We start from the raw sequence: 15,240 nt of genomic DNA on the forward strand, positions 1-15,240 counted from the left end.
TATAATAATTAAGAAATCTAAAGGCTTTAGTGGTGTTTTCATTTATAGAATAAGGCTGTACTTTGTCCCTTCGCCGGGTCCACAATGAGCACATGTGTTGTGTTTACCTCAGGAGGAATCTCATTGGTCAAACTCGACATAGTCCCGCCCTCTCTCCGCCCAGCCTGCCTGTGATTGGCCAGCTGAGTCTCTGCTCATGTCTCTCCACATTCACCAAGCAGCAAACGCCTCAGAGGCCGCTCCCCGCAGGGGTTCATGGGAAATGTGGTATTAGCTTGTGCTGATTGAACCCGTGAGCGGCGCTGTGGGAACTACAACTCCCACGAACAGAGCAGCAGGTGGAGTTTCAGCACCAGGTGACGAACTTCATTCACATCCTTCAGAAGAATCCAGTTTCTGAGTTTATCAGCAGAAATGTCTGAAGGAACGTGAGTATTTGTTTTACTTTCTATTTAAATAAAGTTAGTGACTCTGGAGTTTAATTGTAATACATAAAAACTTAAAGCCAGACTACTTCCATCAGCTCTGGAGGTTTATTTATTTAAACATCTGTCCATAAAGTGTCAATATGTGACTTTATAAAGTGTAGTGATGCAAAAACTGTAAAGAGCTTAATCACCTGAGACATGAAGACAGGGAGGGCTTTGTCTAGGCCATCAAAATTAGGCATGGATCTGTTTCTGGTCCAGGACCCTGAAGAACCTCTGAATAATCCAGGTGGAACAACTTCCTGGTTGCTCACTTTTCTCCATGAAAGTAGCGAGGCTGGAACAGGCCCACTGAGTGCTGAGTCCTAATGTGTCCCTTAAATTTGGACTCTTTGGAAAGCGAAGCCCGGACAGATTCTGTTTTCTCCCATCTATAGATTCAGCATTAGTAACATATGATCCTGTTTATGTGATGTTCAGATGCATTTCTGTTGCAGCAAATTGAACCTCTCATGTCAGAATCTCAGCCTTGAGGATACAAAGCATAACTGAGACACAAAGTTAAACATAAATGCTGTTTAAAAACTGAAAGTTTTAAACTAAAGAGAAGGCTGGCTCAGGTGGAATCAAATGGACTGAATATCTTGTTAGCATACAAAATTAAACCCACAACTCATGGAAAACATAAGACAACAGTCCCTTAAGAATATCACACACATTATTCATGCACTGATGACACATAAGCAGTACCTGGTGCAGAACCATTTACTGTTGCCTGTTAAAGTTTCTGTAGAAACTCTTTAGTTTCTACAGTAAAATCTGACCTGCAGTTTGGTTGTTTCTGTGGCAGGCAGCTGCGGAGGCGAGGCGGGCCGTACAAGACGGAGCCGGCCACTGACCTGAGCCGCTGGAGGCTGAGAAACGCAGAGGGCAGGCAGACCTGGAGCTACGTGGACGACCAGGAGACGCCCAGCAGGGAGCAGACCATGCTGGAAGCTCATTCTCTGGGTCTGGACATCGTAGGTCTTCAGTCTTTTTCTATTTTTCCACATTTCACTCTATTAACTGGGCTGTAAAACTCAGAGTCTTGGTTGTTGATGCTTTAGGAAACTAGAGCTGAAAGTCTTGCTTTTTAATTGCGTGAAGGGAAACTGGACTGTTGATTGTAAATCCAACAGAAATCCAAAGAAAACCCTGAGAAACCCAAAGAACTGGCGGAGGTCTGGCTGCTCTAGGTGTGTTGTAAAGAAATAAGGTCTGCCTCAACAGTCTGATCCTGATTTCTGTCTACAGAGTCGGTTTGTGTCAGACTCCTCGGCCTCTGAAACGGCTCTGGATGCTGCAGCTAAAGGTATGAACTTCTACCGACGACTCCAGGCTGAGGACGGCCACTGGGCGGGGGACTACGGTGGACCCCTCTTCCTGCTCCCAGGTGAACCACTCACCCGGCGGACAGGAACAGAAACCATCCTGGAGCCTAACATGTAGAGTTTCCACATCTGATAGTTCAGTAGACTCTGTTCGGTTGGGGACCATAACTTCAACATTTGTTACATTTCCAGCTGATACGGTTTGCTGTGTAAAACGATCCAAACCCTTTGAGCAACCTGTTCCCCTCCTAGCCTGTGGGGGCGCTGCACCACGAATTACTAAATGAAAAAACATGAAAAACTCTGAAGGTGACATGAGAGCAACTTCCTCCTTCACAAAATGTAAACAAAAATGGAGGCACCAGATTTTAGTGTTTGGAGGATTTCACTTTTGTCTTTGGCTAAAGAGCGGGAGCCATTTCTGCTGCTCGCACCAGGCTAGCATGTTTGTTTGGTTGTATTTACCCAGAATGCACTTCCTGCTTGAATCCACATATCCATTCAAACCCAGACTGAGGTTTTTAGGCGGAACAGAGTTTGCTGTTTTGATTCGATTAGCATCCACAGTTCCCCAAACGAACCAGACTTTCTAAGCAAACTAAGTCAAGTTTGATAAAAGCAGATTAAACAGAGCTGTTGTGAATGCAGCCTTAATTTCTGCCTGTGTTTGTTTCCCAGGTCTCCTGATCACATGTCATATTGCTAAGATTCCTCTGCCAGAGGCCTGGAAGAAGGAGATGGTGAGGTACCTTCGCTCCGTTCAGCTGCCAGACGGAGGCTGGGGGCTGTGAGTCAACCAGGCTTTTATCTTGGGGAAACAGTGCCATCTAGTGGCCATGTAACTGTAGAACCGCCTAACAAAGGAAGCCAAACTTTCTTCCCAGAACTAAAAGTCATTCAGGCATTGAGGATGAAGAGACATAAAGAGTTATTTTGTCTTTTGAACTCCAAAAAGTCTTTAAAAACTCTTCTCATTTTGCTTGTTGGGGAATGATTGCTGTGTTTCTGCCTCAGACACATTGAGGACAAATCCACAGTGTTTGGAACGGCGCTGAGCTACACGTCTCTGAGGATTCTGGGAGTGGATCCTGATGATCCAGATCTGGTTCGTGCTCGGAACAACCTGCACGGCAAAGGTTTGGATCAGATCCAGTCGCTCACAGATGTTAAACTCACTGCTTCCCTTGAACATGTGAACGTTGTTAGTAACGAACCGTTGGTGTTTTCTGGTGCTTTCCGTGTGTCCTTTTCAAGGTGGCGCCGTCGGGATCCCATCATGGGGTAAATTCTGGTTGGCTGTTCTGAACGTCTACAGCTGGGAGGGATTGAACACGTTACTGCCAGAGATGTGGTGGGTCACGCTCAGCTCTGGGTTTTAAAGGCAGACACAGTTTTGTCTTCTCCAATATCGGGTCTTTCTCAGACGCTTCCTGGTTGTTTCAGGCTGTTCCCTTCCTGGATGCCAGCCCACCCATCCACCCTGTGGTGCCACTGCCGCCAGGTCTACCTGCCTATGAGCTACTGCTACGCTGTCAGGCTGTCAGCAGAGGAAGACCCTCTGATTCTCAGCCTTCGACAGGTGACACCATGATGCCTCCCCATCATGAGCTCATTTAATAAACATATTACATTACAGAGACTATTTGAAGGGCTGTTTCACTGTTTTTAAAACTCTAACTTACTGAGACAGTCAAACCTTAACCAGATTTTTCTGCACTTTCTGAACATGAATTTATTAAAGAATAACATTTTTCTGGTTTTATTTGGACTACCTTAGAAAGAAACTTGTTTTGAACTGCAGCATTTGGAGACATTAAATCTGGGGTGAATTTTCATCATTCGTCTATAAAACAGTTTGTGATTCATTAAACCTTTAATTTATCTCTCAAAACAACAAAAAACTTAAGTTTTTCCCCAAAAGTCCAAATAGAACTCATATTAACATCCTAAACATGTGATTATCATCTCTGAATTACATCCTTTCAGAGTTAAATAACTTACTAGTTATGCTTCTGGTAAAAAGTGGTGATGTGAAAATGTGCAGCAAATGACGAAACGCTGCAGAAACATGAATGATGCAAATTACAAAACACACAAAAACCACAAATGCAACATAAAAACACAGCAAACAAAACGAGTAACAGAAGCAGGGGGGGAAATGCTGCAAACAGCAGCAGGAAGGTAAATCGCTGCCAACTCGCTCCACAAACTGATTCTCCTGTTTTTCCTCAGGAGCTTTTCGTCCAGGACTTCGCCTCCATCAACTGGAGCGCTCAGAGGAACAACGTGGCCGCCTGTGACCTCTACACTCCTCACAGCACGCTGCTCTCTGTGGCCTACAGTAAGAACCGTCTGACCATAACTCAGTCATAAACACGTGGAGTGGTACCGTGCAGGTTCTGGTTCTGGCTCAGTAGAAAATCAGAAATCATCCAGGAAGTCTGGAGACGTTCTGACCAAAGCCTGAACCTGGCTAGCTTATCGTCAATGATGTGCTAATCCGCTAACAGCAAAGCTAATTTTCACTAATTTAGAAAATGTTTATCACACTTAGCTTTCCCTAATACATTTTAAAGTGCTGATTTGGTTATTTTACAAACTTTCAGTTTAATGAAGTTCAGTATCTGTGTTAAAGTTTTGGTTTTCGACTGTTAAAAATTCTTCAAGTAGTTAAACTTTTATATTCATGCTCTTATTTTGAAGTGGGTGAAGACTGTTTACGCAGCAGTTCCACTTCCTCTCCTCACTTTCTTCCTTTTTAAATAAACCTTATTGAGCAAATAGCAGAAATATAACGAACGAAAGAGGTTTGTAGAAGAAACATCACTTACATGAACAACCAACCCTGGAGGCTAATAAAATAAATTAATGAAAAAATTCACATAAACTGTTTTAAGAGTTTCGTCATGATCCGGTGAAGCAAATGCTGTTTGTTCTGTACCCAGAATGCAATGCTGTAGAACGTAAACATTTAAAAACCTGCTGATGTCCATGACTGAAGCCCTTTGGTCGTCAGTTCGGCTAAAAAAGCAACAGAGCTAACAAAACTGAAACTGAGTGAAAGTTTGTCCAGAGAATCACTTCCTGAAGTGGAAACATGAAAGTCTGCGATGGAAAATTTGACCAGTTGAGAGTGATTTTCTATGTTGGAACGTATTTTCTCATTTATCTATGGGCCGTGTAAACATGCCTGAATTTAGCGCTACATCATTAGCTTCCATTTAACACCATTGGTTTGGTGCTTTTCAGTTAGAGGCACAAAATATAGAAATAAAAAAGTAGGAATAAGAATCTAACGGTAGCAGAATGGGGGGAAAAAGGGAAAAATATTAAATATCATCAGGGATTTTAACACATTGTTAGAAAGTCTGCCAGCTGCTGGGAGGAAGGATCTGTGATTACGTTCCTTTGTGCACAGAGGATGCAGCAGCCTGAGGCTGAAGGAGTTTCATGCATGGGAAGGAAACGTCCATGTTATTATAATTATTTTATCCAGAATCCATCTGTCTCCCACTAACTGCATTGGGTCAAGGGTCATCCTGGCACTGAGCTGTTCCAGATGTTTCCTTCATGTGTAGCTGTTTAGTCTCACAGTGTGACTGTCTGCAGTGGTGCTGAACCTGTATGAAGCTCATCACAGCACCGCGCTGAGGAAGATGGCCGTCAGAGAGCTGTACGACCACATCCAGGCCGACGACCGCTTCACCAAGTGCATCAGCATCGGGCCGGTGAGGAGAAATCACTTCACCACGAACTCTGAGCTGAGAGCTCTGAGGAAACGGTCTTCATGTTTTGGTGCAGATCTCTAAGACGATCAACATGCTGGTTCGCTGGTACGTGGACGGCCCCACGTCGGCCGTGTTTCAGGAGCACGTCTCCAGGATCCCAGACTACCTGTGGTCAGTTTGAAACGTTCTGATCAAGAACGTAGAACATAGAAAGTAACGAGGAGAACCGCCCAGTTCAGCTGCTGTTTGTGTTTCTTACAGGCTGGGACTGGATGGGATGAAAATGCAGGTGACAATTTAGCCTCAACAGTTCCTACTGCTTTTATTTTCACCACTTTCATTTTGAGAAATTAATAATTTACTTTAACAGTCCTGCCTGGATTTGGCAATTGTTTTAGTGACTTTTTTGCAGTCAGAATTACTGATTATGTGGTGCTACTTTAAAAATATTCGGGAGAAATTTTGATATTTTCTCTCTCAGCAGTGTGGTAAAATGAATACTGCCACCTGCAGGTGGGAGTTAGCATCACTTCAACACAATGTGTGTTTGTGTTGAAGTGATTATTTGTAATTTGTAATAAACTCACAGTCATGCATCAGCTTATTACTCACTGCTTTGGGTTCAACAAAACAAAATTGACAAATGTTCAAGGGGTGTGAAAACTTTTCCAAAGCAGTAAAATCTGTCCATCTGTGGATTCGGTTCTGCAGAACATCAAACATTTAACTTCTGTTCTTTACTGCTTAAATCAGTCCCTCCAGTGTTTTGCGGTTCCACTAAAGAAGGAAATAAATGTTCCTTCTTCTTGTTGCTCAGTCACGTCTGGCTCAGTAAACTCACTGCAGTTTGTAGTTGGAACACAAATAAACCCCTAAAGAGGAGAGCAGTTGTGATCTCCAGATGTTTCCTCTCATTGTGTTTGTCAGTAAAGTTTCTCCGTGTCGTTTCGTCTTCAGGGAACCAACGGCTCTCAGCTCTGGGACACGTGTTTCGCTGTTCAGGCTTTCCTGGAGGTGACGTGAAAACGCGTCTCCATCGTTTCCCTCCATGTCTCTCTGCTGCTCGTTGACGTTGTTTCTGTGTGGAAACCCTCAGGCTGGAGCGCAGGACGACCCCAAGCTGCTCGGATGTCTCCATGACGCCCACGACTTCCTCAGGGTCACTCAGGTTACGGCTCGTTAGCGCCTCCTGCTGTAAGCCAACATGGAGACCTGAACATGTTTCCTGATCTTTAGCCACTTCCTCCACCTCAACAGATTCCTGAGAATCCACCTGAATACCAGAAATACTACAGACAGATGAACAAGGTGCAAGAAAAATCACATAACAGCAACAAATAGCTCAGAAATTATTCAGATTTACTCCAAACTCAAACAAACAAACCTGGATATTTTCATCTGTGTGGAAATATTTAAGCGTGTTTGTGTGCTTGTCAGGGCGGCTTCCCGTTCAGCACCCGGGACTGTGGCTGGATCGTGGCCGACTGCACGGCTGAAGGCCTGAAGTCGGTGATGCTGCTGCAGGAGTTCTGTCCCTCCATCAGGCAGCCTATCGGCTCGCAGCGTTTGTACGACGCCGTTAATGTGGTCAGTTTGATTATTGTGCTGCTTTTATTGATTCTGTGATGCATGCTGGGAAATTTCCTCCATCATTAACTGGATTCTGTTTCTGGATTCACCGTCCTGACAGTTTGTTGTCTAACTCTGATTCTCTGCATGTTTTTGGTACAAATTTATCCAACATCCAGTTTCCAGCTGAATTCACACAGCAGGCGAATGAAACTCATAATCCGACTTTTTCACCGCAGTTTGAACGACACATTGCGATTTTTTCACCTGAAAAAGTCCAACCTGTTCCAGTTCCATATGTGGAACTAAACTGTATCTGACTGTCTTCGTCTGCAGGATCATCGCATTTTATCTGGTCATAATTCAGCAGACGGTTAATCTGAACAATGTCTGGAAATGACAATAATGAAGTGATGAAACCATCACATCTCTGCCCCATCAGTCCTGGTCCGACTTCACATCCAAACAGAACNATCTGAACAATGTCTGCAAATGACAATAATGAAGTGATGAAACCATCACATCTCTGCCCCATCAGTCCTGGTCCGACTTCACATCCAAACAGAACTGAGTCAGAACTGGATCAGAAGCTGCAGCTCCACTAAAGGCTGTTGCTGTTAGCGGTTAGCTTCCTGTTTATCAGCCTCCATCTGCTGTCGCTCTCAACAACTTTACAATCCATCCTGAGAGGGCGGCCATATTTACTGCGGCGGCCATATTTACTGTGGCGGCCATCTTTACTGCGGCGGCCATCTTTACTGCGGCGGCCATCTTTACTGCCATAAACAGAGCACTGCTGGAGGACGGCTTCGTTTTTTGTCTGGAAATGCAGAGAGCCGTTCACACGTAACATTTAGTATCAAAAATAAATCAGTTTTCAGTAAAACCAGAAGCTGAGCATGAAGAGCTGCAGTGAGAGCGAAGCCTGAATCTCTGGACCTTTGATCGTTCCAGTGGCTTCATGATGGCAGGACAGAGAAGGCCGTGTCTCCACACAGCTGAAGGCCTCTCTGCTCCGTCTGCTTTAATCTGAGTTGTGAGTCTGTTTCTGTCTTGCAGCTGCTGAGCATGAGGAACAGAGACGGAGGATTTGCTACGTATGAAACCAAACGAGGAGGAAAACTCCTGGAGCTGCTCAACCCGTCTGAAGTGTTTGGTAAATGTCATCAAGCCTCAGAGCAAATCGCTGCTTCTACAGATACTTTAACAAATCTGAGTTTCAATTGTAGTAACATAATATATTTTAATTTTTCCCTTCATGCAGTTTAGGCTCCATGAAAATAGAACTGAACCTCCAGATTGTTCACAGGTTTAGGGCTGATGTGGTTTTTCAGCCTTGCAGCAGGTTTTAACTCTGAGCTCTGCTTGTCTGCACCAGGTGACATCATGATCGACTACACCTATGTGGAGTGCACGTCTGCAGCCATGCAGGCTCTGAGGCATTTCCTCCAGGTTCACCCTGATCACCGCGCCGCAGAGATCAGGTAGAAACATCCGTCTGCATCACCATCATCAGACTTTATGATACGCAGGAAGCACAGTTTACTTTCAGCTACATTCAGGCTTCAAGGTCTCGACAACTATTACATATTATAATGAAGAAATGTTGAAGAAAAATTTATAATGCAGCCAATTTTAGAGGTGGGAGTTCAACAGCTGAACATTTTACATCAGTTTGTTCGGTGAGGATCAAAAACAGAGACCTAACCACCCAGCACTCCATCTGCAGTTTTAAGAGCTCAGTGGCGAACACAGGCTCTGTGTAGCTCAGAGCTAACATTGTAACTCAAATGTTAAGAAGTCCTGAATTCTGCTCAGGTTCTGACCAGCATCTTTATTCTGATACAGAATCAGCCGGTTTCTCCCAAAAACAGTTGGAAGAGAAAACTTCCTGTTAGTGAGCCAATCAATGACTGCTTAAAGGATGTGTGTAGTGAAAGGAAGCAGCTGAAAGTCTAACTTTCTTGCAGCATTTAACTCACCAGAGTTAAATGCTGCAGGTTCTTCTATGACAAAGTTCAGAGAATGTTTTTGTTTTTGCATCATAAAAATGATTTTTCCTTTAAATTCTTGGATTTTATGTCTTTTGTTTGTGTTTTTGATAATGCAGCCAAGTTTTGGGATTAAACTTTCACAGTTTTTTCACTCAGGCTTTGTTCTGGTTTAATAACAACAGGAGGAAATCTGTGGTGTGTTTTTGAGGTTAGAATAAAATAATTTTATAAAGTGAAGGAAAAAGCAACCGAAACGTTTCAGAAAGCTGAAGTTCTGCTTGCTGCTCAGATCCACCCTGACAGACGGCCTGGAGTTCTGCCGGCGGGTTCAAAGGACCGATGGATCCTGGGAGGGGTGAGCCTGTTTTTATCTCTGGTAGAAATCCATCAGAGGTAACTGGGTTTTGTTCTGCTTGTTCCTCAGATCCTGGGGGGTTTGCTTCACCTACGGAACCTGGTTCGGTCTGGAAGCCTTCGCCTGCATGGGTCACACCTACAAGGCCGAGTAAGACGGACAAACTCACATCTGCTGCCTTTAGGAACACCGACTCTAAAGTCCGTCCTCTTTGTGAGCAGAGAGGTTCCGGTGGAGGTGCAGAAAGCGTGCCGCTTCCTGCTGGAGCACCAGATGTCTGACGGAGGCTGGGGGGAGGACTTTGAGTCGTGTGAGCAGCGGCGCTACGTCCAGAGCGGCGCGGCTCAGATCCACAACACCTGCTGGGCTTTGCTGGGACTCATGGCCGTCAGGTGAGGCGCCGAGCCGGACGTCAGGGGAGAGCTCAGAAGGTTCATGAAGGTTCCTGATGTCTCTGCAGACATCCTGACCAGCAGGCCATCGAGAGAGGAGTCCAGCTGCTGGTCCAGAAGCAGCTTCTCAACGGAGACTGGCCTCAGGTGAACCGGCGCCTCTTTAACTAGATCATCGATGTGAAACCAAATCCAGTGGCAGTAAGAAAACTTTTGTTTTGCTTTTCAGGAAAACATTTCTGGTGTGTTCAACAAGAGCTGCGCCATCAGCTACACCTCCTACAGAAACGTCTTCCCCATCTGGACCCTGGGCCGATTCTGCAGGCTCTACCCCAGCAGCCCGCTGGCCGGGAAGCTGAAGCTCTGAACTCCTGACCTCTGACCCCAATCACATGTTTTCTTTCTTATTCCATCAGCTGTAGCAGATTTCACAACAATCAGTCAGAGACACTGATATCAGTGAAAGAGGAATAATTTGATGAGCCACATGCTGCTAAACTGATCCATCATTACAGAGTTTATTCTCCTCTATCCTCAGTTTACTTCCTGGTTTTATCCCAGACCTATAAAGGTTTGCTCTACTTTGTTAGAGCTGCTGTGAAACATTATAAATGGATCATTGATCAACATATTTGATGAGTATGGATGATTTTGATAATGGCATTTGACAGAATGTAAAGTTTGTTGCTAATTTCACAGCTGAAGACTGTCAGATGTTTTTATGATGTAAAGCACATTTAACTACCTTGTTGCTGGAATTATGCTAAACCAATAAACTTGACAATGAGTCGTACATAAAGTACAATCTTTGTAAAATATGCATTTATTAACAACAAAAGGAAAATCTTTGGGGTTCCCAAACAAATTCTGGCTCTGGGCCCAGAGTGAAGGATTGTGGGAGTTTAAGTGAAAAACAAATCTCAAATGTTCAAATCAGTGGCATAAAATGCTACATGTGTTTTAGTAATGTATGTACATTTTTGAATAAAATACATTCATGGAAATCAGATCAATTTAATCTGTAAGTGTAGTTATAAATCAATATAACAATATCTCTACCTTCAGCCAGTTAATGAAAAGGCAAATATTTTCATTTGAAGGCTGCAGTCATGTGAGAGTCATAGCAGACCCAGAGCCTCCATCCTGCCCTGCCTGATGACGAACGGTTTGGACCCGAGGCAAAGCTTCGCTGGCTCATCTACACTTCTGTAGCCCTCTCAGATAAATAACCATTGGTCCTTAACACAGAAATCATTTCAATCCAGTTAAAAGTAGAACAACAAAGCAGTAGTGGCGACGTGGGAGCACAGATATTTAGAAGCTGTTTAACAGGCCATTGTGTTGATTTTCCAAAATCAGTGGTTAACTTTTCCCTAACATGAGACCTCCACACAGGAAACCCTTGAATTAGACCCATAAAACCAGTTTTAGAAAGATAAATAAATGAGAACTGGCTCAAGTTGTTTGTAAGCTGAAACTATTTCTATGAATATGAACATGAATCAGTTTTATTAACCTGATTGAGTCTAGTTGTTAATAATGATCAACTGGCACAACGCAGGTCTATAAAATAAAGCTTGGCATTACAAAGCATGAAAAAGAGAATTTATTTAACTTTCTGTCAAGCTGAATTATTTTCCATCCATTAAAATTTATTTATGTATTCTGGAAGAAAAGAAACTATTGAAGAGTTGAAATGGGTGTGACTTCTCTCTCTCTCTCTGTGTGTGTGTGTGTGTGTGTGTGTGTGTGTGTGTGTGTGTACTGCGTAGTCGTCCACTGAGAATGAAAGCCCTCCTCATGACTTCCTGCCATCCTGGTTTATGTTTCCTCAGTCTGACCGGTTCGTCGACGGCTCANATCTGAACAATGTCTGCAAATGACAATAATGAAGTGATGAAACCATCACATCTCTGCCCCATCAGTCCTGGTCCGACTTCACATCCAAACAGAACTGAGTCAGAACTGGATCAGAAGCTGCAGCTCCACTAAAGGCTGTTGCTGTTAGCGGTTAGCTTCCTGTTTATCAGCCTCCATCTGCTGTCGCTCTCAACAACTTTACAATCCATCCTGAGAGGGCGGCCATATTTACTGCGGCGGCCATATTTACTGTGGCGGCCATCTTTACTGCGGCGGCCATCTTTACTGCGGCGGCCATCTTTACTGCCATAAACAGAGCACTGCTGGAGGACGGCTTCGTTTTTTGTCTGGAAATGCAGAGAGCCGTTCACACGTAACATTTAGTATCAAAAATAAATCAGTTTTCAGTAAAACCAGAAGCTGAGCATGAAGAGCTGCAGTGAGAGCGAAGCCTGAATCTCTGGACCTTTGATCGTTCCAGTGGCTTCATGATGGCAGGACAGAGAAGGCCGTGTCTCCACACAGCTGAAGGCCTCTCTGCTCCGTCTGCTTTAATCTGAGTTGTGAGTCTGTTTCTGTCTTGCAGCTGCTGAGCATGAGGAACAGAGACGGAGGATTTGCTACGTATGAAACCAAACGAGGAGGAAAACTCCTGGAGCTGCTCAACCCGTCTGAAGTGTTTGGTAAATGTCATCAAGCCTCAGAGCAAATCGCTGCTTCTACAGATACTTTAACAAATCTGAGTTTCAATTGTAGTAACATAATATATTTTAATTTTTCCCTTCATGCAGTTTAGGCTCCATGAAAATAGAACTGAACCTCCAGATTGTTCACAGGTTTAGGGCTGATGTGGTTTTTCAGCCTTGCAGCAGGTTTTAACTCTGAGCTCTGCTTGTCTGCACCAGGTGACATCATGATCGACTACACCTATGTGGAGTGCACGTCTGCAGCCATGCAGGCTCTGAGGCATTTCCTCCAGGTTCACCCTGATCACCGCGCCGCAGAGATCAGGTAGAAACATCCGTCTGCATCACCATCATCAGACTTTATGATACGCAGGAAGCACAGTTTACTTTCAGCTACATTCAGGCTTCAAGGTCTCGACAACTATTACATATTATAATGAAGAAATGTTGAAGAAAAATTTATAATGCAGCCAATTTTAGAGGTGGGAGTTCAACAGCTGAACATTTTACATCAGTTTGTTCGGTGAGGATCAAAAACAGAGACCTAACCACCCAGCACTCCATCTGCAGTTTTAAGAGCTCAGTGGCGAACACAGGCTCTGTGTAGCTCAGAGCTAACATTGTAACTCAAATGTTAAGAAGTCCTGAATTCTGCTCAGGTTCTGACCAGCATCTTTATTCTGATACAGAATCAGCCGGTTTCTCCCAAAAACAGTTGGAAGAGAAAACTTCCTGTTAGTGAGCCAATCAATGACTGCTTAAAGGATGTGTGTAGTGAAAGGAAGCAGCTGAAAGTCTAACTTTCTTGCAGCATTTAACTCACCAGAGTTAAATGCTGCAGGTTCTTCTATGACAAAGTTCAGAGAATGTTTTTGTTTTTGCATCATAAAAATGATTTTTCCTTTAAATTCTTGGATTTTATGTCTTTTGTTTGTGTTTTTGATAATGCAGCCAAGTTTTGGGATTAAACTTTCACAGTTTTTTCACTCAGGCTTTGTTCTGGTTTAATAACAACAGGAGGAAATCTGTGGTGTGTTTTTGAGGTTAGAATAAAATAATTTTATAAAGTGAAGGAAAAAGCAACCGAAACGTTTCAGAAAGCTGAAGTTCTGCTTGCTGCTCAGATCCACCCTGACAGACGGCCTGGAGTTCTGCCGGCGGGTTCAAAGGACCGATGGATCCTGGGAGGGGTGAGCCTGTTTTTATCTCTGGTAGAAATCCATCAGAGGTAACTGGGTTTTGTTCTGCTTGTTCCTCAGATCCTGGGGGGTTTGCTTCACCTACGGAACCTGGTTCGGTCTGGAAGCCTTCGCCTGCATGGGTCACACCTACAAGGCCGAGTAAGACGGACAAACTCACATCTGCTGCCTTTAGGAACACCGACTCTAAAGTCCGTCCTCTTTGTGAGCAGAGAGGTTCCGGTGGAGGTGCAGAAAGCGTGCCGCTTCCTGCTGGAGCACCAGATGTCTGACGGAGGCTGGGGGGAGGACTTTGAGTCGTGTGAGCAGCGGCGCTACGTCCAGAGCGGCGCGGCTCAGATCCACAACACCTGCTGGGCTTTGCTGGGACTCATGGCCGTCAGGTGAGGCGCCGAGCCGGACGTCAGGGGAGAGCTCAGAAGGTTCATGAAGGTTCCTGATGTCTCTGCAGACATCCTGACCAGCAGGCCATCGAGAGAGGAGTCCAGCTGCTGGTCCAGAAGCAGCTTCTCAACGGAGACTGGCCTCAGGTGAACCGGCGCCTCTTTAACTAGATCATCGATGTGAAACCAAATCCAGTGGCAGTAAGAAAACTTTTGTTTTGCTTTTCAGGAAAACATTTCTGGTGTGTTCAACAAGAGCTGCGCCATCAGCTACACCTCCTACAGAAACGTCTTCCCCATCTGGACCCTGGGCCGATTCTGCAGGCTCTACCCCAGCAGCCCGCTGGCCGGGAAGCTGAAGCTCTGAACTCCTGACCTCTGACCCCAATCACATGTTTTCTTTCTTATTCCATCAGCTGTAGCAGATTTCACAACAATCAGTCAGAGACACTGATATCAGTGAAAGAGGAATAATTTGATGAGCCACATGCTGCTAAACTGATCCATCATTACAGAGTTTATTCTCCTCTATCCTCAGTTTACTTCCTGGTTTTATCCCAGACCTGTAAAGGTTTGCTCCATTTACCCCAGTAGGGAACTGAGAATGATGTCAGCCAGTCTGGCGGAAATCCTGCTGTGATCGTGCTAATGCTATTTGCAATGAAAGCCAGGTTGTCAGGTAGGACTGGTTGGAAACCCTCATCTGAACTCTAACACACAACAATTCAATGAGGGATGCACAATATATCACCGTCAACATTGATATCGACATATTTTTACACATCGATGTCAGTTCCATGAGTAAAACTGGACCAATATTAACGATGGTCATTTTTTCTCAGCATGGATATGGATAAATACAGAGACACATCAACTCTCTGTCCTAACAGGAACGCTACTGAATATTATTTCATTAATATTGTCCATTACATTGAAATATTTTTTCTAAAGCAAAGAAGTAGAAGAAAACTGTTGCATAAGGATCTGAGCTTCTGTGTAGAAAATGCAGTGAGACCATAAATGTAACCATTCCTGCCAGTAAAGGTCTTAAAGTTATTTTTAAAGTAAAAATATTCAATACATAATTTAACATAATGCTTGTTATTTTCTGGAGTTTATTTAATGACATGAACATGGACATATTTAATGACCATAAGAAGTCATGGATCTTTCTGATTCTCTTGAACAAAGACTCTGTTGTCCCAGTGACATAAAATACTAAAAAGACAAAAATATCGATTCTCTGCATTTTACAAAATAAAAGACCTTGTGATCT

At 44.0% G+C, this 15,240-nt stretch overlaps 2 protein-coding genes across 2 annotated transcripts; both read left to right on the forward strand.

Annotated features, from left to right (window-relative positions):
• Nucleotides 1–414: 414 nt before the first annotated feature.
• On the forward strand, nt 415–10,838 carry lss (lanosterol synthase (2,3-oxidosqualene-lanosterol cyclase)). The gene is made up of 22 exons (XM_007552228.2): nt 415–428; nt 1,279–1,447; nt 1,722–1,860; nt 2,477–2,585; nt 2,813–2,934; nt 3,053–3,149; nt 3,242–3,377; nt 4,031–4,139; nt 5,408–5,526; nt 5,600–5,697; nt 5,788–5,815; nt 6,484–6,540; nt 6,623–6,694; nt 6,784–6,834; nt 6,964–7,113; nt 8,155–8,251; nt 8,474–8,579; nt 9,379–9,444; nt 9,514–9,594; nt 9,666–9,836; nt 9,905–9,983; nt 10,066–10,838. Exons 1-22 carry the CDS (start codon nt 415–417, stop codon nt 10,201–10,203), a joined length of 2,208 nt encoding a protein of 735 aa, XP_007552290.1. The 3' UTR covers nt 10,204–10,838.
• Nucleotides 10,839–12,270: 1,432 nt separating this feature from the next.
• LOC103138127 (lanosterol synthase-like) lies at nt 12,271–15,001 on the forward strand. Its single transcript, XM_007552227.2, has 7 exons — nt 12,271–12,379; nt 12,602–12,707; nt 13,507–13,572; nt 13,642–13,722; nt 13,794–13,964; nt 14,033–14,111; nt 14,194–15,001. Exons 1-7 carry the CDS (start codon nt 12,292–12,294, stop codon nt 14,329–14,331), a joined length of 729 nt encoding a protein of 242 aa, XP_007552289.1. The 5' UTR covers nt 12,271–12,291; the 3' UTR covers nt 14,332–15,001.
• Nucleotides 15,002–15,240: the final 239 nt, after the last annotated feature.

The sequence above is a fragment of the Poecilia formosa genome, unplaced genomic scaffold, assembly GCF_000485575.1.
Source record: "Poecilia formosa unplaced genomic scaffold, Poecilia_formosa-5.1.2 Scaffold47, whole genome shotgun sequence".
NCBI lineage: Eukaryota > Metazoa > Chordata > Actinopteri > Cyprinodontiformes > Poeciliidae > Poecilia > Poecilia formosa.